The sequence below is a fragment of the Salmo salar genome, chromosome ssa25, assembly GCF_905237065.1.
Source record: "Salmo salar chromosome ssa25, Ssal_v3.1, whole genome shotgun sequence".
In the NCBI taxonomy this organism is placed as follows: domain Eukaryota; kingdom Metazoa; phylum Chordata; class Actinopteri; order Salmoniformes; family Salmonidae; genus Salmo; species Salmo salar.
Window position 1 is genome coordinate 23,925,470 of NC_059466.1, and position 23,022 is coordinate 23,948,491.

General features: G+C 41.7%; 1 protein-coding gene across 7 annotated transcripts in view; it reads left to right on the forward strand.

Annotated features, from left to right (window-relative positions):
• The window catches only part of lrp1bb (low density lipoprotein receptor-related protein 1Bb), a 446,550-nt gene that overhangs the window by 258,757 nt on the left and 164,771 nt on the right, over positions 1-23,022 (forward strand). For all 7 annotated transcript variants that reach the window (XR_006761946.1, XR_006761945.1, XR_006761947.1 and 4 more), the window contains 5 exons: positions 4,538-4,618; positions 5,008-5,178; positions 11,117-11,299; positions 17,273-17,473; positions 19,262-19,507. Coding sequence is in view for 4 of the 7 variants with exons in the window: in XM_014173709.2 (XP_014029184.2) it covers positions 4,538-4,618; positions 5,008-5,178; positions 11,117-11,299; positions 17,273-17,473; positions 19,262-19,507 (882 nt within the window). In the remaining 3 variants the exon portion in view is untranslated. The remainder of the gene's footprint in view (positions 1-4,537; positions 4,619-5,007; positions 5,179-11,116; positions 11,300-17,272; positions 17,474-19,261; positions 19,508-23,022) is intronic.

Consider the following 23,022-nt stretch of genomic DNA (forward strand, 5'->3'; position numbering starts at 1 on the left):
AAAGAAGAAGATGTGACCACTTTTACGATGACACTGTCAGATCTGAAGATTCTATTGACCTCATCCCCAACCTTGAGAGGAAAAGAAAAGGACATACCGCTGTGAGGTGTAGCTCAGAGGAAATGGTTCAGTGGAAAAGACAGCTCGTCTTTTAGTGACCCAACTACACCAGAGAAGCCTTAAAAGTATTTCAAAATATGCCTCCTGGTGAGACAACTGAATGCTAGCTTGGCTGTTTGAACTCTTAGTGTGTGTTCTTGTCTAGTGCACAGCAGCCGGTTGGTTATATTTCTATTAAAATATAGTGCTTTCCTCTTTCTAAGGAGTAATAAGGCTTGTTCTTAGCTAGTTTCTGAAAACTAAAATGCAATATCCAATTGAACAAACACAGGTTGTTGAATATGATTATTGAGCAGGCTATCGGGTTACCTTTTAATTGGCATAGTCTTAGTTGTGAAGGGGATGCATGACTGTACCAGTGTGCTTATTATTTGGAGAAATAAGAATAGATTTATTGTGATGTCCTTGCTATCTATCTGACACTGTTTTCAAACTGTTCCCCCTAAATCTAATTTTCCTACAAGAATGTCCCTTAGAGCTATTTCTTAATTTACTAGTTCCTTGAATACTTTGTTGTCTCTCTTACATTGCTTGTTTCATTCATGTGAGTTTTAGCAGTTACATTATTAAATAGCCCTGAGTCCTCAGGGCCAGGAGCTGAGCATTCACTTCTTACTCACTGATTAAGGAGAGTTAGAATGATGCTGCGAAATAACACTTGTAGCATTTTTTAAAAACATTTTAGTATTGCAGAATTACGCACTGTATCTCAACTTATACCAAAGTAAGTTGTAGTACTTGCCATTTTTATGACCCAACAGTTTATTTTGTTTTCATATTTCTTTTACAGTACCTGATTTCAACGGGCTATACTTGCTATCTTTCTGGTACACTAGTCTAATCTCATAACTATACTTTTGTGTGACTTTCATGCAGAGGGAGCTTTCCAGGCCGTAAGTTACATATTTAGTGATGTGAGGTGGAAATAGTTGAATTACTAACAAATTGTAAAAAAAACTGGGAAAACACATTTAAAAGGTTTTTAAAACCTCCTGTCCCTTCACTGTATATGGTAAAGATGGCACATGGCAATCTCTGATGATCAGTGCCAGGCCCTGCATAGTGTTGTATCGTCTCCGACTCCTTTGTGTGCTTACTAAGCTGCTTCAATACACAGTCACAAACAGCCAGGGTGTAAGCTGTAATTAAAGTTCATGCTCGACTTCATTCAGTCATAATCAAGCTGCGCTGCAAAACATATTCTCTCTCATAGTGTTTTCTGAGATTCCTCAGGCATTACTGCGCTGTAGGAGTTCCCACAGAGTCTCTGGAAGCTCAATTTTCTCCACTGCAGCGACAGTGGGTTTTTAAAACCTGAAGCTCCACGTCGCGATTGAGCCGTTGTTGCTCCTAGAGGTTTCCATTCCACAATAACAGCACTTACTGCACTTACAGCTCTATCAGGGCAGAAATTTGACGAACTGACTTGTTGGAAAGGTGGCATCCTATGATGGTGCCAAGTTTAAAGTCACTGAGCTCTTTAAGGCCATTCTACTGCTGATGTTTGTCTATGGAGATTGCATTGCTGTGCGCTCGATTTTATACACCTGTAAGCAATGGGTGTGGCTGAAATAGCCTAATCCACTTATTTGAAGGGGTTTAGACATACTTTTGTGTATATATATATATATATATATATAGTGTATGTATATGGTGAACATTCACTGTGTCCTAACTAACGCCCTTGGTGTCTGTAGCAATAGGGATTCCAAAGAATCAATTACAATTAAGTCTCTGAGTTTAATAAAGCTCCTCACCTGTAATGGAAATATCTCAAAAAGTGTATAATCAGAAATTGAAACTAGGTTGAATGTGACGGGAATACAAATGCAGATCACAAGTATTTAAGGGTATGACACATCCATATGCTCAGATTCACATTTGGCACTCTGAGGGGGTGGAATATTTAGACACTAGCACCATCAGCAGCAGTTAGAGAAAGTGAGCTATGGTATCTCCTTGACCACACTGGAAGAAGTAAGGAGCAGATGTTGGTTAATTACCAAGGTGTTAATTGGTTTTCAGCAGTTAGCTAGCGGAGACACTGTCTGTCAAAGCAGCACTAGCTGGTGTGTTTAGGTGGTGTGTTTTTCCACCGAGCGGTGAGCTACGCTAAACTCCCAATGGGAAAATTGTCTGTTTTGTTGTTGTACTGACGCCACTGCCGCTCTCTTTTATTGATTAAAGCAGCGTTTCTAACAGAGAGGCATTATTTCTCTACATTATTTTGGATTAACCCAAAACATCTGGGGATGAATCATGTTCTTTCCGTCTCCGATTTAATTAGATGTTTAGTGTTTTTGTCTTAACCTGAATCTGTATTTTTTTGCAGGTCTCATTGATCACTTAAATATGAGTTATGATCAATTGAATCCTAAATGAGCTTTTCTACCTGAAAACAAGCATCACTCGCACATACAGTATACATAATGCCCTGTCCAAAAGGTGCATGCAAATTAAGGGTGCCATTTACAACAGCCACACTTGCATCCAGTATTAACATATTCGTTAGGCATATTTCCATTCATTTTCATGTGTTTATCATAACATTCAGTGTTGCGGTAACTCTTATTAACTTGCTTGGGTAATTTATTTCAGCCTGCAATACACATATAGTCAAAAAGATGAGTAGTGAGGAGTAGGGTTCTGAACCCTTCCCTCTGCAACTAGATCCTGGACTTCCTGATGGGCCGGCCCCAGGTGGTGAGGGTAGGCAACAACACCTCCGCCATGCTGACCTTCAACACAGGGGCCCATCAGGGGTGTGTGCTTAGTCCCCTCCTGTACTCCTTGTTCACCCACGACTGCGTGGCCGCTCATGACTCCAACACCATCATCAAGTTTGCTGACTACACAACGGTGGTAGGTCGGATCACCAATGGCGATGAATCAGCCTACAGGGAGGAGGTCAAAGACTTAGCAGTGTGGTGCCAGGACAACAACCTCTCCCTCAACGTCGTGGACTATAGGAGAAGGACTATAGGAGAAAGAGGGGAGTGCATGCCCCCATCCACATCGACGGGGCTGTTGTGGAGCGGGTCAAGAGCTTCAAGTTCCTTGGCGTCCACATCACTATGGACTTAACATGGTCCGCACACACCTGCAAAGTCTTGCAGAGGGCACGGCATTACTGAAAAGACTTGTCATGGGTCCTTAGATCCTCAAAGTTCTACAGCTGCACCATCGAGAGCATCTTGACTGGCTGCATCACCACTTGGTATGGCAATTGCACCACCCTTGACCGCAAAGTACTACAGAGGGTGGTGCGGACAGCCCAGTACATCACTGGGCTGTCCGCCATCCAGGACCTCTATATCAGGAGGTGTCATAGTAAGGCCTGAAAAATTGCCAAACAATCCAGCCACCCAAGCCATAGACTGTTCACTCTGCTACCGTCCGGTGAACGGTACCGGAGCATCAGCTCTCGGACCAATACGATCCGAGACAGCTTCTACCTCAAAGCCATAAGACTGCTAAATAGCCAGATTGCTAAATGGTCAATTAATGGTACCCAAACTGTCTGCACTGACTCAATCTTGCACTGACCCTACGCACACTCACTAGACTTTATATACACTCCATACTCACTCACATACACTACACTCACTCCCATACAAAACCCTCACACATTCACATACACTACATGTGCGCACACACAACACACACACGCATACCGACACAACACACACACACACACACATAAACAGACACCGAGCTGTCTGTTTAAACGACTAGCACACAGCTTAGACACCCATGCATACCACACAAGACATGGGTCTCTTCACAGTCCCCAAGTCCAGAACAGACTATGGGAGGCACACAGTACTACATAGAGCCATGACTACATGGAACTCTATTTCACATCAGGTAACTGATGCAAGCATTAGAATCAGATTTAAAAAACAGATACAAATACACCTTATGGAACAGCGGGGACTGTGAAGCAACACAAACATAGGCAGCAGCTAATGGGGATTCATAATACACACATACTGTACAAACACACACTTTTACACTCTTCATTTGCTGCTGCTACTCTGTTGTTTATTTTACTCTTATTATTATCTATTCGGATGCCTAGTCACTTTACCCTGCCTTCATGTACATATCTACCTCAAATACCTTGTACCTCTGAACATTGATCTGGTACTGGTACTCCCTGAATATAGCTCCATACTTGTGTATTTAATTTGTAATTATTATGTTTTAATTCTGCATCATTGGGCAAGGTTCGTAAGCAAGCATTTCACTGCGAAGTCTTCAACAGTTGTATTCGGCGCATGTGATAAATACAGTTTGATTTGGAATGGAGTGTTTGTGAGGAGTTTCAGGCAATGTATTTTTAGAATGAATGTGGCCCTATGGGTTTGAGGTTTAGAAACTGTAGTTGATTGTCTCTCTGCCTTTGTGTCTACAGCATTCCCGACCTGTGAGCCCCTCACCCAGTTCAGCTGTTCCAATGGGAGATGCATCAGTGTCAAGTGGCATTGTGATTCAGGTACGTTTCTACTGAAAACCTATAGCAGTTTCTACCTCAACGACCATCCTTGAGAATCTGGTATGATTGTACAGCGCTTCAATAAAGATGAGCAACTTTGTGGTTAGAATACTCAAGGACAGAAGTTGAGAAACACTGAGCTACTGTACATTTCATGCACCTTATATAACCCACAACTTTCAAATCAACCACTGTCTCCTTATGTAACTGAAGTGGTTCGGAAAACCACACCCATGCGCTGAGTACTATAACCTTGCCTGGAAGTGAAGACTTATGTTACCTCCCCAAGCTACTACATAGGCTTTAGCATAGCGTTCTAACACAGTTTAATGATATGCAGGACTCAAACCTAGTCAGTCACACTTGCTCTTTTTCCTCTGTATCCCTAGATGATGACTGTGGAGATGGTAGTGACGAGGTTGGTTGTGTCCACTCCTGTTCCAACACCCAGTTCCAGTGCTCCAGTGGGAGGTGTATCCCAGACCACTGGGCCTGCGATGGGGACAACGACTGTGGGGACTTCAGCGACGAGAACACTTCTTGTGGAGGAGATGGAGCTGGTGAGAGAAACAATGCTGTTATTTGTAATACCTGTATCGTAGCACTTTTTGTTAGCAATTACAAGATTATGTGCCCACAGTTAAGATAAACCATGCTGCTACTACTACCATGAATCCATAATTAATATTCTACTCTAAGTGATAGCGCCATCCCTCATTTTGCCAAATACAATTTGCACTAAGTATCACATTATCTATCTTAACATGAGGTAGATGTTTCAAGTCAGGCTTACTACTCCTCATTACTACACGTATCAATGATTGTAACTATCAATTATTCAATTGCCATTTAAATCAGTAGAAAGATTTTTTTTTTAAAGATAATGATGAGTTCAAAGTAACTATTAATTGGCCTCGTCTAATATCCTTAAGTCTTCATCCTCCTCGCTCGGCTCTTGCCCGGCTCTCGCTCGGCTGATCTAATCTTATCTACTCTTCACAAGAGTACAACCATCAAGAATATTTTAATCTGTTATAATTACCCCAGAAGGCTGAGCTGGGCCCGGCCGGCTGGAATACTCACAGCTCACTAGCTTGTCACTAGAATGAGGAAGCTATTCATCAAACCGTGTCCTGATGTCAAGCCTGAGCCCCAGCTCCAGCCTCTTCCTCTCTACTCTAACACAGTGTAGTGTTGCTGTGTTGTGGGCCACCCCAGGGGTAACAGCTATGGCTCAGCAGGCTCTGACTGTTATGGAAATCCTTCTGATCTCTGACATCCAAGCATTAAACGTGTTTTCTTTTTGAAAGTCAGGGTTTTTGCATAGAAAAGTCTTGGGTGGGCTGCCTAACTGTTTTGTTAGGCAGCCCACCCATGTCCAAACAGTAAAAAAAAACTGAAAAAAGAATAGCTAACTAGATATAAAGCATGCAGGAAAGATAATGGACCTATATATTTTTAAATAAGGTCCTCTTTGAGAACTCATAATCACCAAAATAAAGGCTAGACAGTCAGGGAGAATCTAACATTCAAAACATTATGCATTCAGGAGTATGTTGGTCATTGATTTTGTAAGCATAGCATAAGCCATGGCAAAATGTGTAGAATTGCAGGAAAATAGCTTTAAAACCGCAACAATGGCCACACCCACTGCCATGCCCCCAGCCACAGCCACCACCTAAGCCCCATTTTGATCCAGAAAAAACCCTGGAAATGAAAAATTAACTAATGGCAATGTGGAAGTGGTTATGTTATATACAGTCGGTCTTGTGATTACTTAGCATGATTAAAAATATAATTTGAAGGAATATACATAACCCAATTGTCAAAAGTTTGTAGACTGAACAAATTTCCGCTGTTACATAAGGATTCTATTTACAGTGCCTTGTAAAAGTATTCATCAACCTTGGTGTTTTTCCTATGTACTTTTTTTTCCTTCATGTAATGGACACACAAAATAGTCAAAATTGGTGAAGTGAAATTTTAAAAATTACTTGTTTCAAAAAATAAAAAATTAAAAAAAAAACGGAAAAGTGGTGCGTGGATATGTATTCACCCCCTTTGCTATGAAGCCCCTAAATAAGATCTGGTGCAACCAATTACCTTCAGAAGTCACATAATTAGTTAAATAAAGTCCACCTGTGTGCAATCTAAGTGTCACATGATCTGTCATATGATCTCAATATATACTGCTCAAAAAAATAAAGGGAACACTTAAACAACACATCCTAGATCTGAATGAAAGAAATCATCTTATTAAATACTTTTTTCTTTACATAGTTGAATGTGCTGACAACAAAATCACAAAAAAATAATCAATGGAAATCCAATTTATCAACCCATGGAGGTTTGGATTTGGAGTCACACTCAAAATTAAAGTGGAAAACCACACTACAGGCTGATCCAACTTTGATGTAATGTCCTTAAAACAAGTCAAAATGAGGCTCAGTAGTGTGTGTGGCCTCCACGTGCCTGTATGACCTCCCTACAACGCCTGGGCATGCTCCTGATGAGGTGGCGGATGATCTCCTGAGGGATCTCCTCCCAGACCTGGACTAAAGCATCCGCCAACTCCTGGACAGTCTGTGGTGCAACGTGGCGTTGGTGGATGGAGCGAGACATGATGTCCCAGATGTGCTCAATTGGATTCAGGTCTGGGAACGGGCGGGCCAGTCCATAGCATCAATGCCTTCCTCTTGCAGGAACTGCTGACACACTCCAGCCACATGAGGTCTAGCATTGTCTTGCATTAGGAGGAACCCAGGGCCAACCGCACCAGCATATGGTCTCACAAGGGGTCTGAGGATCTCATCTCGGTACCTAATGGCAGTCAGGCTACCTCTGGCGAGCACATGGAGGGCTGGGCGGCCCCCCAAAGAAATGCCACCCCACACCATGACTGACCCACCGCCAAACCGGTCATGCTGGAGGATGTTGCAGGCAGCAGAACGTTCTCCACGGCGTCTCCAGCCTCTGTCACGTCTGTCACATGTGCTCAGTGTGAACCTGCTTTCATCTGTGAAGAGCACAGGGCGCCAATGGCGAATTTGCCAATCTTGGTGTTCTCTGGCAAATGCCAAATGTCCTGCACGGTGTTGGGCTGTAAGCCAACCCCCACCTGTGGACATCGGGCCCTCATACCACCCTCATGGAGTCTGTTTCTGACCGTTTGATCAGACACATGCACATATGTGGCCTGCTGGAGGTCATTTTGCAGGGCTCTGGCAGTGCTCCTCCTGCTCCTCCTTGCACAAAGGCGGCGGTAGCGGTCCTGCTGCTGGGTTGTTGCCCTCCTACGGCCTCCTCCACGTCTCCTGATGTACTGGCCTGTCTCCTGGTAGCGCCTCCATGCTCTGGACACTACGCTGACAGACACAGCAAACCTTCTTGCCACAGCTCGCATTGATGTGCCATCCTGGATGAGTTGCACTACCTGAGCCACTTGTGTGGGTTGTAGACTCCGTCTCATGCTACCACTAGAGTGAAAGCACCGCCAGCATTCAAAAGTGACCAAAACATCAGCCAGGAAGCGGTCTGTGGTCACCACCTTCAGAACCACTCCTTTATTGGGTGTGTCTTGCTAATTGCCTATAATTTCCACCTTTTGTCTATTCCATTTGCACAACAGCATGTGAAATTTATTGTCAATCAGTGTTGCTTCCTAAATGGACAGTTTGATTTCACAGAAGTGTGATTGACTTGGAGTTACATTGTGTTGTTTAAGTGTTCCCGTTATTTTTTGGAGCAGTGTATATACACCTGTTCTGAAAGGCCTAAGAGTCTGCAACACCACTAAGCAAGGGGGCACTACCAAGCAAGCGGCACCATGAAGACCAATGAGCTCTCCGAACAGGTCAGGGACAAAGTTGTGGAGAAGTACAGATCAGGATATGGGTATAAAAAATATCTGAATCTTTGAACATCCCACGGAGCACCATTTAAATCTATTATTAAAAACTTGAAAGAATATGGCACTACAACAAACCTGCCCACCAAAACTCACGGACCATGCAAGGAGGGCATTAATCAGAGAGGCAACAAAGAGACCAAAGATAACCCTGAAGAAGCTGCAAAGCTCCACAGCGGAGATTGGAGTAGCTGTCCATAGGACCACTTTAAGCCATACACTCCACAGAGCTGGGCTTTACTGAAGAGTGGCCAGAAAAAAAGCCATTGCTTAAAGAAAAAAATAAGCAAACACGTTTGATGTTCGCCAAATGGCATGTGTGAGACTCCTCAAAGAAATGGAAGAAGGTTCTCTTGTTAGATGAGACAAAAATTTTGCTTTTTGGCCATTAAGGAAAACGCTATGCCTGGCGCAAACCCAACACCTCCTATCACCCTCTAGAAGACCATCCCCACAGGGAAGCATGGTGGTGGCAGCATCTTACTGTGGGGATGTTTTTCATCGGCAGGGACTGGAAAACTGGTCAGAATTGAAGGAATGTTGGATGACGCTAAATACAGGTAAATTCTTGAGGGAAACCTGTTTCAGTCTTCCAGAGATTTGAGACTGGGACGGAGGTTCACCTTCCAGCAGGAAAATGACCCCATGCATACTCTTAAAGCAACACTCGAGTGGTTTAAAGGGAAACATTTAAATGTCTTGGAATGGCCTAATCAAAGCCCAGACCTTAATCCAATTGAGAATCTGTGGTATGACTTAAAGATTGCTGTACACCAGCAGAACCCATCCAACTTGAAGGAGCTGGAGCAGTTTTCCCTTGAAGAATGGGCAAAAATCCCAGTGGCTAGATGTGCCAAGCTTATAGAGACATACCCCAAGAGACTTGCAGCTGTAATTGCTGCAATAGATGGCTCTACAAAGTATTGACTTTGGGGGGGTGAATAGTTATGCATGCTCAAGTTTTCTTTTTTTTTTTTTTTGTTGTTGTTTGTTTCACAATAAAAAATATTTTGCATATTCAAAGTGGTATACATGTTGTTTAAATCAAATGATACAAACCCCCAAAATATTTTTTATTTATTTCTACATTGTAGAATAATAGTGAAGACATCAAAACTATGAAATAACACATGGAATTCTGTAGTAAGCAAAAAAGTGTGAAACAAATCAAAATATATTTTAGATTTTTCAAAGTAGCCATATTTTGCCTTGATGACAGCTTTGCACACTCTTGGCATTCTCTCAACCAGCTTCACCTGGAATGCTTTTCCAACAGTCTTGAAGGAGTTCCCACATGCTGAGCACTTGTTGCCTGCTTTTCCTTCACTCTGGAGTCCAACTCATCCCAAACCATCTCAATCGGGTTGAGGTCGTGTGATTGTGGAGGCCAGGTCCTCTGATGCAGCACTCCATCACTCTCCTAGGTCAAAGATACCTTACACAGTCGGGAGGTGTGTTGGGTCATAGTCCTGTTGAAAACAAATGATAGTTCCACTAATCGCAAACCAGATGGGATGGCGTATCAATGCAGAATGCTGTAGAATCCATGCTGGTTAAGAGTGCTTTGAATTCTAAATAAATCACTGACAGTGTCACCAGCAAAGCACCCCCACACCATCACACCTCCTGCTCCATGCTTCACGGTGGGAACCACACATGCAGAGATCATCCGTTCACCTGCTCTGTGTCTCACAAAGACACTGTGGTTGGAACCAAAAATCTCAAATTTGGACTCATCAGACCGAAGGACAGATTGCTCGTGTTTCTTGGCCCTAGCAAGTCTATTCTTATTATTGGTGTCCTTTAGTAGTGGTTTCTTTGCAGGGATTCGACCATGAAGGCCTGACTCACACATTCTCCTCTGAACTGTTGATGTTGAGATGTGTATGTTAATTGAACTCTGTGAAATATTTATTTGGGCTGCAATCTGAGGTGCAGTTAACTCTAATGAACTTATCCTTTGCAGCAGAGGTAACTCTGGGTCTTCCTTTCTTGTGGCGGTCCTCATGAGAGCCAGTTTCATCATAGCGCTTGATGGTTTTTGCAACTGCACGAAGAAACTTTCAAAGTTATTGAAAGTTTCCGGATTGACTGACCTTCATGTCTTAAAGTAATGATGGACTGTTGTTTCTCTTTACTTATTTGAGCTGTTCTTGCCATAATAGGGACTTGGTCTTTTACCAAATAGGGCTTTGTTCTGTATACCACCCCTACCTTGTCACAACACAACTAACTGGCTTTTCCTTATTAAGAAGGAAAGAAATTCCACAAATTAACTTTTAACAAGGCACACCTGTTAATTGAAATGCATTCCATGTGACTACCTCATGAAGCTTGTTGTGAGAATGCCAAGAGTGTGCAAAACTGTCATCTAGGAAAAAGGAGGCTGCTTTGAAGAATCTCAACTATTTTATATATTTGTTTAACACTTTTTTTTGGTTTCTACATGATGCCATTTGTCTTATTTCATAGTTTTGATGTCTTTACTATTATTCTACAATTTAGAAAATAGTAAAATTAAAGAAAAAACCTTGAATGAGTAGGTGTGTCCAAATATTTGACTTGCACTGTATGTATATTTTCCCTTGCAGCATTGCCTCCTGTGATTGAGTGCACTAGGGATGAGTTCCACTGTACGGCAGATGGGACGTGTATCCCAGAGCGCTGGAGGTGTGATGGAGACAAAGACTGTGAGGACGGGACTGACGAGATGGCCTGTGAGGGCACCAAGAGGATGTGCGACCCCAAGGCCAAGTTCACCTGCAAAGACACAGGTACTGTATGATATGCTGTAGCTAAGAGAATACTCCATCAGTAACTGGAACACAGAAACGAAACGTGCTAGCTACACTATTTAACTAACAGTACAATATGGACAGACAGAATATTCTATCTTTGACCTTTACATAAATGCTAAACTAGGAGCAAAGTTAAATGTCTGTAGTTGATCAACATCAAATGGCAAATTTGGAAACATGTTTAAAACACATATAAACTCTACATTATTTAACTCTCCATGTAGTATGTCATGGGTACAGCATATATTTTATAATACCATCTCTTTTCTCCCGGAATGTGCAACAGCGAATCAATTCTCCATGTGATGTAGCTTTAAAATTGGGCCTCTAAATTGGGATGCTCTGTAATCCAGGCTTCAGACAGGCATAGCTGCATTAACGATGATACATTCTGGCATATCGAGAGCTTGGTTTTATCTGCATTTTTGCAGTGGTGGAAAAAGTACCCAATTGTCGTACCAGAGTAAAAGTAAAGATACCTTAATAGAAAATGACTCGAGTAGAAGTGAAGGTCACCCAGTAAAATACTACTTGAGTAAAAGTCTGAAAGTATTTGGTTTTAAATATACTTAAATATCAAACGTAAATGTAAAAGTATGAATCGTTTCAAATTCCTAATATTAAGCAAACCAGACAGCACCATTTTTTTTATTTACGGATAGCCAGGGGCACACTCCAACACTCAAGACAATTTTCAAACGAATCATGTGTTTAGTGAGTCCGCCAGATCAGAGGCAGAATGGGATGATGGGATGTTCTCTTGATAAGTGTGGGAAATAGACAATTTTCTTGTCCTGCTAAGCATTCAAAATGTAAGGGATACCTTTGGGTGTCAGTGAAAATGTATGGAGTAAAAAGTATATTATTTTCTTAATGTAGTAAAGTAAAAGTTTTCAAAAATATAAATAGTAAAGTACAGATACCCCAAAAAACTACTTAAGTAGTTTTTGGGAGTATCCCTAGGATCTTGCCTCAGGACTACCTGTCCTGATGACTCCTGGCTGTCCCCAGTCCACCTCGCTGTGCTGCTGCTCCAGTGTCAACTGTTCTGCCTGCGGCTAGGGAACCTTGACCTGTTCACCGGACGTGCTACCTTGTCCCGGACCTGCTGTTTTTGACTCTCTCTCTCTCTCTCTCTCTCTCTCTCTCTCTCTCTCTACGGCACCTGCTGTCTCGACCTCTGAATACTTGGCTATGAAAAGCCAACTGGCATTTACTCCTGAGATACTGACATGTTGCACCGTCTACAACCACTGCGATTATTATTTGACCCTGCTGGTCATCTATGAACGTTTGAACATTTTGGAGAACAATCTGGCCTTAAATGGCCATGTACTCTCAATCTCCACCCGGCACAGCCAGAAGAGGACTGGCCACCCCTTAGAGCCTGGTTCCTCTCTAGATTTCTTCCTAGGTTCCTGCCTTTCTAGGGAGTTTTTGAGCCATTCAGAGAGTGAATGGGCAAGACAAAATATTTAAGTGCCTTTGAACAGGATATGGTAGTAGGTGCCAGGTGCACCTGTTTGAGTATGTCAAGAACTGCAACACTGTTGTGTTTTTCACACTCAACAGTTTCCTGTGTATCAAGAATGGTCCACCACCCAAAGGACATCCAGCCAACTTGACACAACTGTGGGAAGCATTGGAGTCAACATGGGCCAGCATCCCTGTGGAACGCTTTCGACACCTTGTAGAGTTCATGCGCCGACGAATTGAGGCTGTTCTTAGGGATAAGGGGGGGTGTGGTGCAACTCAATATTAGGAAAGTATTCCTAATGTTTTGTACAGTGTATATTACTCTAAATACACCAGTGGTTCATGTTAAGTTCAAAAGAATACAATATAAAAATTGCTGACACCATTCATTCATATGAGGGTTCGGAATTTTAAAGCTAATTATCTCAGAATTATCTTTTTGCAGATAGAACCAAGTTCTCGATTATCTGTGTGTGGCTGATTCTACCCCCTGCAGTGGTTCCACCTGCATTCGCTGCCTCTTTGTAATTCAAAATGGCGAGTAAGGGTAATTTAAGATTACCCCTGGTAGCAGGTATCGGGAGGCTGTAATGATCTAGCTGTGGATTTTCACATGAGGTAAAAGCCTTTCACTCACCACTGTGGCTGCGCCTTTCTGTTGATGCACTCACGCAAGGAAGAAGATTTTTGACATTACCTCATGCAATGTATATTGAACGAATATATAAATGCAACATATGTCGTGTCTTTGGCTATGCCGGATTAAGTGATATGACATGCTATTCTATAAAATAATTTCTCTGTAATTAATATTACCTGATTAAGCTACTCAGGTAAATAATTAACTAGAAAGTCGGGGCACCACGAAATAATGTTTATAGAGTTGTTATCTTCCGAATAAACTCTTAAAGACCTGGTAATCTTTTACATCAGTAGCAGTCAATATTTAATCCTCACCTTATTTAGTCTCATCTGAAAGTTGTAAGTTCTTGGTTATCGTCACGAACCCTGGCTAACAAGTTGAATCAGCAATACAAAATATGGTTTATTTATTTACTAAATACCTAACTAATCATACAGAATTACATATACACAGAATGGATCATACATTGATTACAAATTATGTCATAAAGAAAACATCCCTGGAGTTGACATGACGGCTGGTTACACAAAGTAAAGGGGGTTGGGTTTGAGTGAAAGAGCGGGAAGACTGAGTAACAAAGAGAGAAGCTATGCTATCGTAAATACAGTATCTTATGCATTCTAAATTACCGCCCATTTGAAAAAGGGAAATGCAATAAATATTTACTCTGAGCTGCGCTTCGATCGGTTGGTCGTAGATGGGAGGCCGGGTTGTCCTTTGAAGAATGTCTGATGGTAGGATGGATACTTGGTAGTACCGTCATCTTGTGGTAGAAGAGATACTCTGTCCATCCTCTCCTAGCCCACGTCTACAGTTGCTGCGCTAACGCGACGAGTAGGATTACCGAAATATGGTTCAGTTCCCATCGTTTGATGTCACCAGACTCTCTCTCAATGTTAACAAAGGGATTTTCAATAGTCACATCGGTAGAGTAGAGAGAGGAAAAAGGGGAAAGATATTTATGGGGGTCCTCCCCCATAAACCTCCCCCCTCAGGCCAACGTCATGACACATCCAACAATTTCATTGATTTTACTGAGTTACAGTTCATATAAGGAAATCAGTCAATTTATATCAATTCATTAGGCCCTAATCTATGGATTTCACATGACTGGGAATACAGATATGCATCTGTTGGTTACAGATACCTTAAATAAAATGGGCCTCACAATGGCCTCAGGATCTCGTCATGGCATTTTTGTGCATTCAAATGCCATTGATAAAATGCAATTGTGTTCGCTGCCTGTAGTTTATGCCAGCCCATACCATAACCCCACCAACACAATGGGGCACTCTCTTCACAACATTGGTATCAGCTAACCGCTCACCCACACAACGCCATACACGTGGTCTGCGGTTGTGAGGCCGGTTGGACGTACTGCCAAATTCTCTAAAACGACGTTGGAGGCGGCTTATGGTAGAGAAATGAATGTTCAATTCTCTGGCAACAGCTCTAGTGGACATTCCAGCTGTCACCATGCCAATTGCGCGCTCCCTCAACTTGAGACATCTGTTGCATTGTGTTGTGTGACAAAACAGCACATTTTAGTGGCTTTTTATTGTCCCCCAGCACAAGGGGCACCTGTGTAATGATCATGCTGTTTAATCAGCTTCTTGATATGCTACACCTGTCACGCCCTGACCTGCCCTGAGTTAGAGGGTTTGTTTCTCTATGTGGTTAGGTCAGGGTGTGGGGTGGGCATTCTATGTTTTGTATTTCTTTGTTTTGGGCCGAGTATGGTTCCTAACCAGAGGCAGCTGTCTATCGTTGTCTCTGATTAGGAACCATACTTAGGCAGCCTGTTTTTCCTTTGGGTTTTGTGGGTAGTTGTTTTCGGTTTAGTTGTAAGTACCTGACGGAACTGTTGGCTGTCATTTTTGTTTAATTTGTAAAGTGTTCATTTTTTGCATTAAACTACAAGATGAACATATTCCATGCTGCACCTTGGTCTACTCATTTTGACGCCTGTGACAACACCTGTCAGGTGGATAGATTATCTTGGCAAAGGAGAAATGCTCACTAACAGGGATGTAAACAAATTTGTTGCAAAACATTTGAGAGAAATATGCTTTTTGTGAGTATTCAACATTTCTGGGATCTTTTATTTTAGCTCATGAAACATGGGCCTTTTACATGTTGAGTTTATATTTTTGTTCAGTGTAGTATATTCTAATCTAAAGTCATGATTCAATATACTGTATTGATCTTAGTCTTTGTAGACTGCAAGGACCCCATTGTGTGTAACAGATTAAAATATGGATCACGTTATGCATTAAATAACATTTTTGGGCTGTTTTTATATTTAGAGCTTTTCTTCAAAGTGCCTGAGGGATTATTCTAGGGCTGGGTGATAAACTGTATTTTACTATATACCGGTATTGATCCAAGGACCGGTTTGGGTTTTTCCTTTACCTTGTATAATGGTATTTCAATGTTTTTGGTTGTTAAATGCATTATGCCACTTCGCTCTATGTAATAATATCAGTTTTTATAGTTTACTCCGTTTGCTACTTCAGTCGTCTCTCTCCCACTCTCTTTTCACACACACCAAACCCTCCCCCTGTCACTCAAGCAGAGCAGTTTTTGTGCTACAACAAGTCAAATCAACCACTAGCAGTCTGATGTTCTGCATGGGCAATGCTGCAGATGTTGGTGACAATGATGCTGCTTTCCACTTTGCTTCCTACTATACATCCACAAGCATTCTAAAATCACACTATTCGTTTGTGTATCTTATACTGTCTGCAAACAGCTAGTTTATCTTTTATTTGCAAGTTGTGGCAAAAATAAATTGTGTTAGCCGCTAATGCTAAACCCTAGTTGTACTTAGTCAGAGCAAATGTAGCTAGATGGCTAATACAGCCTGCTACCAGTACTGGTGTAGGCCTAGATCGGCTTGTTGTTTCTGCAACGGTATATTCTAAATCAGAGAGGAGTAGGCGAAGGATGAATATTTTACTATATGTACAGTACATCAAAGCTACAGTAAGAGAAAACATTGAATGTAACATTAATTAGGATCCAGTGGGAAACAATGACCAATATTTTGGTTCCTGCCCTGTCACAAAAACCCTTCACTGGCTTTTTCCATACATTGTCATGTCAAACACTGTATTCAAAGTCCCCACAAAAATCCAACTTTTGTTTGAAGTTTCATTGAACAGTATAAAACAATCAGAATGGACAAAGCTCCATTAAAAACACTTAGAATACATTTGTTGCCACCCTAGGGTCATACACTACTCATAAAGCATGTGAACTTCTATTATTCAAAAACCTTATACCGCCATACCATCAAAAATATTGTGATATTTAGGGCTCCTGAGTGGCGCAGTGGTCTAAGGCACTGCATCTCAGTGCAAGAGGTGTCACTACAGTCCCTGGTTTGAATCCAGGCTGTATCACATCCAGCTGTGATTGGGAGTCCCATAGGGCGGTGCACAATTGGCCCAGCGTTGTCCGGGTTTGACTGGGGTAGGCCGTCATTGTAAATAAGAATTAGTTCTTAACTGACTTGCCTAGTTAAATAAAAATTAAATGTTATATATATATATTTTTTAATTATATTTTAGCCATATCGCCCCGCCTTAGATTATTCACCAAATTTATTACAGAAGCTTGAAGTTCACTGTGTGGTAATGCTGACTGGTTACTCAGCATTTAGTTAAATGTCTTAAGGTTGTATTTCAGAGGTTGTACTCTACTGTAGGGACAGCTGATGATTGATATCGTCTTTGAGGAATATTTTCTGTGTCTGGTTGTGTTAATGAATCGTGTGTGTGTATGTGTGTGTTTCCATAAATGTCTGTGTATGTGTGTCACACCAACAGGAAAGTGCATCACCAAGAGCTGGGTGTGTGATGGAGATATCGACTGTGAGGATCGTTCTGATGAGGAGTCCTGTGAGGCAGCTGTCTGTAAGCCTCCAAAATACCCCTGTGCCAATGACACTTCCACTTGCCTACCACCAGAAAAGATCTGCAACAGCAAGCCGGACTGTGCAGACCTGTCTGACGAAGGGCCTTTCTGTGGTAGGAAAGAACTATTATCTGTAGTACATCATATTGCTTGAGATCGTTGAGACTAATTAGTGTGTGAGTTGTGATGAGTCATTTCATGTGTTTAAGTGGAAGAGATGTGTTTAGAGATTATTTTTCTACTGGGACACACACCTCAGACAGAATATACAGTATAAGCTGTGGGAGCTTTAATTTCCCGTCTCATATAACAAGAACCCAGAGTCAGATGTGTCAAACGCTGTCTGTCCCTAAGGAGTGGTACTATATATTTTAATTCCCATAGCCTTGAGAGCAGCACGATGACGCGTTAACATGCTGTTGATTTTGATTCAGTCACCAAGGGGACCGAACATAAAGAATAGCTACCAGATTTCTCCAATGATTACCAACACAGATCTGTTTGTCCAATCTGTGAATCTCATGTGAATTGTACACATCTAATCTATTTGACTGAACAACCTAAACGTATAGGTTCATTTCAGAGTTGCTAGCAGGAACCACATGGGGGACCATAGTTAGATGCTGTAGCTCAGAGTGTGTGTTATCACTTATCTTCCTCCCAAATGGCACACTATTCCCTACATAGTGCACTACTTTTGAACATAGCCCTATGGGGAAAATGGTTTATGAAAAAGGGTACAGGGAAGAGGGTGCCATTTGGGACACAACCTTTGAGAAAAGGCCCACTGCGCTGCCTGCTTCATAGCCAATTAGGTCATACAGGGAGACCTTAAGGGGCCTGATTGATTTGAGCTAACTCAGCAGGAGTCATTCCTCCAGCTGTAACCTATGGGAGCACAGCTCTCCTCTACCCTCCTCTGCCCTTCTCTGCAGCTAGGAGACCCCCGCAGAGAAATTTCAACCCTTTCTGGTCTGTGCCAATAAGATCATCTTAATCATGGCTAGCTAGAAAGGAGACTTTGGACCTGTAGTGTGATTGTTGCACCAAAATGCCTTTTCATCTTCTGGACCTGTCTGGCACCCCACAATAATCAGATACCTAGCTGCTTCAGAGAAAAGCATTCCATTACAGACTGCACAAAGAAAGAAAAGTCATTCTTTTTTCTCCCTATCCATATCAGTTTTGTGAAAGGAATAGTGCACAACTTTCAGATTTCATGATGTGTTGAAGACTTGACAGTAATAAAGGCATCCTCCCTCAGGTCAAACCGTTGTGGACCAACTGAACTGCAGAACCTCTTTCATTATGTAATAGCTTTTCCTTGCGGTGTATATGCAGCGGATATATTCCATTATCATCGACTAGCAATCTCTAGCTTAGAGCAAAAAGTGGTAGTGTTATTCTTGTGCCAGCTAGTTCTCAAAAACAACCCTTTTTAATTCTGCTTTTTTTTGCTGTACAGCATATGGCCCAACATACTATGGTCTATTATTTCTTTAACCTCCGTTTAGACCCTGTGGAAAAAAAAAAAAAAAAATAAATAAAATAAAAATAAAAATGTATGAAATTGTATGAAATGTATGCATTCACTACTGTAAGTCGCTCTGGATAAGAGCGTCTGCTAAATGACTAAAATGTAAATGTAAAATGTATCTGATGCTGAAAACCATCTCAGTCTCTCTAATATTAAGACTCTTAGTTCCCTGTCCCTCTCTCATTCTCTCTTGTCTCCAATCTCATCCTCTATAGTAGGCTATTAAGGCTCTTAGTCCCTGACCTCTTTCTCTGCTTTCATATTAGTGTTTGGTACTTACATCCTGTGCTCTCTCGCTCTACTCCCAGATCAGAGTTGGCTCTTACTTCCTGTGCCCTCTCTCTACTCCTCTCTCTGCTCCTAGATAAGTGTTTGGTGGCCAGGGGTGGCTGCAGCCATCAATGCACAGTGGTACCAGGGACAGGGGTGGTCTGTTCCTGCCCTGCAGGGCTCCAACTGGACTCTAACAACAGGACGTGTGAGGCGGTGGACTACTGCAGTAGGCATCTGAAGTGCAGCCAGATGTGTGAGCAGTACAAGACCACCGTCAAGTGCTCCTGCTACCCAGGCTGGAGGCTGGGCCCCGATGGGGACAGCTGCCACAGCACAGGTGAGGTGACGAAGTGTGTGTAGGGTTGTGTGTGTGTGTGTGTGTGTGTGTCAGGAAGTATGTTGATTGTGTAAGGGTAGGCTCATGTGCTGCTTCATGTCTTATAATATGCTAGTGAGGATTTGATCGAAGTGAATTGGAATACGTTTTGAAATATAACATTTGATAAATTAGATGTGTTACAGTAGTTCCGATTAGGTAAAATATTACTAGGATAGTGTTGTTTTTCACACACAATAACAGCAAAGAACTTTTAGTTGCACTTTCTGTTTGAACAAATGACACAATGTTGATATTTATTTCATTTATTTAATAAACAAAGTTATGCAACACCCAATAGATACACATGGCATGGCTTAACGTGACCACAACCTTGAGTAGGGTAAAGCCATAGCTTACGCCCATTACTCCCATGTTAAATTGGCTACTTTACGCATTACCCAACAACGGCTGTATTCTTTTTTACATTTTATTCTATAAAGTTTTTGAATATGCTTGGTTGGTCATTTAACATACTTCTATGTCGTTTTAATAAACTACATCATACCTAAAAACACTTTCATTCTAAACATAAAAATGTTAGCATGAACAGAGAAAGTCAAATGAATGTACGTCACGATTATCAGCCAAAGAGCCAATTCAAACAGACTATAGTTTCTTTAATTGGCTAACTAACCCTGCTTTTAATTTGCCAAAAAGCTGTTACGTACCGTATTGTTTGAACAATAGTAGGAGAAAAGACCACCAAATTAAGTTTCATCAAATGCCCAAGGACCAGGTTAGACGAACCTCATTGTTTCAGGCTATGACGCCGTGATGATGATGGAAATGATGATGGATGGGCTCTGCTTACTCAATATATTTGTGTGTTCAAGCATATCATCATCGGTAAATCATTTTGCATAAAACTTGCTAGTTAGCTTGTAGTAAGGACTAGTGGGCTGTGTCCATCCAAATAACGCTATAATATTCTTCTGCATTTGGATATTTATGCAAACCTGGAGATTCCACCAAGTAGAAGAAGATATCATAGACTGCTTTGGTTTGGTCAATTTGGTAGGGTTGTATCCCCAGATGGTCTCCAGTAAATTGAAAGGACATATAATGTAGGCAAGCCAACAATATTTAACTTTTTAAAATACCTAGACCTTTCAAGGGAAGGCAAAGACTGGAAGTAGTTAAACTGCATGCAACATATCTAAAACTAACAAATTGGGTCGAGATGAACTTTTCTAGCTAGCCAATCAGCTAACCAGCTAAAAAGCTAGGGGTAAACAAACAGTGACATAAGTATATTGTGACAGATTTACTGACTTTACTGTCAGTGTTAGGGTAAGAAATTGGTGACAGAATAAGTATCATGCAAATCATTTGTTGTTTTGACCGTATGTTAATAACGACAAGTGAGGCAGCTGAAAACGTTTCTTGAAACAACAAAAAAAGCGTCAGTAGTTTGCTTAGGATGATGGCAAAGTTAGGCTAATTACATGGGAGTAATGGGAGTACCTTGCTGCTGTACCCTACTCGGGGGCGTGGTCACATTAAGCCACGCTTCGCCGTGTGTATCTATGCCCCTGTGTGAACATGAATTGTTCCCTTACGCTCGTTAACTGGTTGTGCCACCTATAGATGCAATGTACGACCAAACGCTGGCTGTAGTTGTTGATCACTCTCTCACATCGCTGTGGAGGAATTTGCCAGAAGTACCAACAGTCAAGCATGGTGTCGGTAGTGTGATAGTTTGGGGATGCTTTGCTGCCTCAGGACCTGGATGACTTGTAATGATTGAAGGAACCATGAATTCTGCTCTGTATCAGAGAATTCTACCGGAGAATGTCAGACCATCAATCTGTCAGCTAAAGCTGAAGCGTACCTCGGTCATGCAGCCAGACAATGATCCAAAACACACAAGCAAGTCTACATCAGAATGGCTCAAAAGCTTTGGAATGGCCTAGTCAAAGTCCAGACCTAAACCTGATTTGAGATGTTGTGGCAGAACCTGAAACATGCAGTTCATGCTTTGAAACCCACAAATGTCGCTGAGTTAAAGCAGTTCTGCATGCAAGAGTGGGCTGAAATTCCTCTACAGCGATGTGAGAGACTGATCAACAACTACAGGAAGTGTTTGGTTGCAGTCTTTGCAGCTAAAGGTGGCACAACCGGTTATTGAGTGTAAGGGGGCAGTTACTTTTTCACACAGCGGCATTGGGTGTTGCATTTCTTGTTTAAAAAAAATATTTGTACATTTTTTCACTCAGGTTCCATTTATCTAATATTTAGGTTGATAAGATCAGATAAGATCTGATAACATTCAGTGTAAAAAATATGCAAAAATAGGGGAAATCAGAAAAGGGGCAAATTCTTTTTCACGGCGCTGTAAATCCTGTGTAATTACATACAGTCAATTCATTTATCAACTCAGCTTTACATAATCAGAGCAAACTGTCTACTTATGTTGTAATGTGTGTGATTGGATTGATGTTTTGGCCGTTTTTTGCTTCTGTGTTGCTGCTCGTAAACGAGGAGAACATGGCAGAACATGCAGCCTTGATGTGTCACATTCAGATTGATGTAGCTTGTTTTTTACTACTCGCCTCTATTTCCCTCAGAGATTGATGGCAGTTGCAGTGCTAATTGTATGTTAAAATAGGGAATGAATGGGCAATTTACTGAAGAAAGACATTAACATTTTATTGTTTCTTACATTAATAGGGATCTTGAACACTTGGCGCAGCATTAGTGCAGCCTCACTTTGACTATGCATGCACTACCTGGTACAGTAAGTTCATCAAGAACAAGCTACAGACAGCTCAGAGTAAAATGGCAAGGGTCATTCTGAATTTTAGCCCTCAGGCTCATGTTGGCCCTTCTCAGCTCAGTGAACAACAGTGGCTATCAGTTGATAAAAGGGTCATTCAGCTGAAGCTGGGATTGGCCCATAAAACCGTATATGTTACAATCCCCCAGTATCTAAAGAACTATCTTACTACTGAGAGGCAGTGCCGTAGATTTTGTGCCATGTCGATTCAAGAGCGATGTATTTATATATGGTAGTGGTAGAGTGTAACAAACTCCCGACTAAGATAAAAACTGCCAGTCTTAGGTTAAAACACTCCTGCAAGGCTTGGTTAATGTTGAGATAGCCTCCTAGCCACGTGCAAAGCCACTCTACTCTGGTGGAGTGATGTGTTAGTGAGTGTACAAAACATTAAGGACACTTGCTCTTTCTATGACATAGACTGACCAGGTGAATCCTGTTATCACTTGTTAAATCCACTTCAATCAGTGTAGATGAAGGGGAGGAGACAGGTGTTCTTAATGTTTTGTACACTGTATATCTACATATGTAGACATTGTGTATTTTATTTTTATTTATTTAACCTTTATTTAACTAGGCAAGTCAGTTAAGAACAAATTCGTATTTATATTCACGGCCTACCCCGGCCTAACCCGGACGACACTATGCTAATTGTGCGACGCCCAATCACAGCCGATTGTGATACAGCCTGGAATCG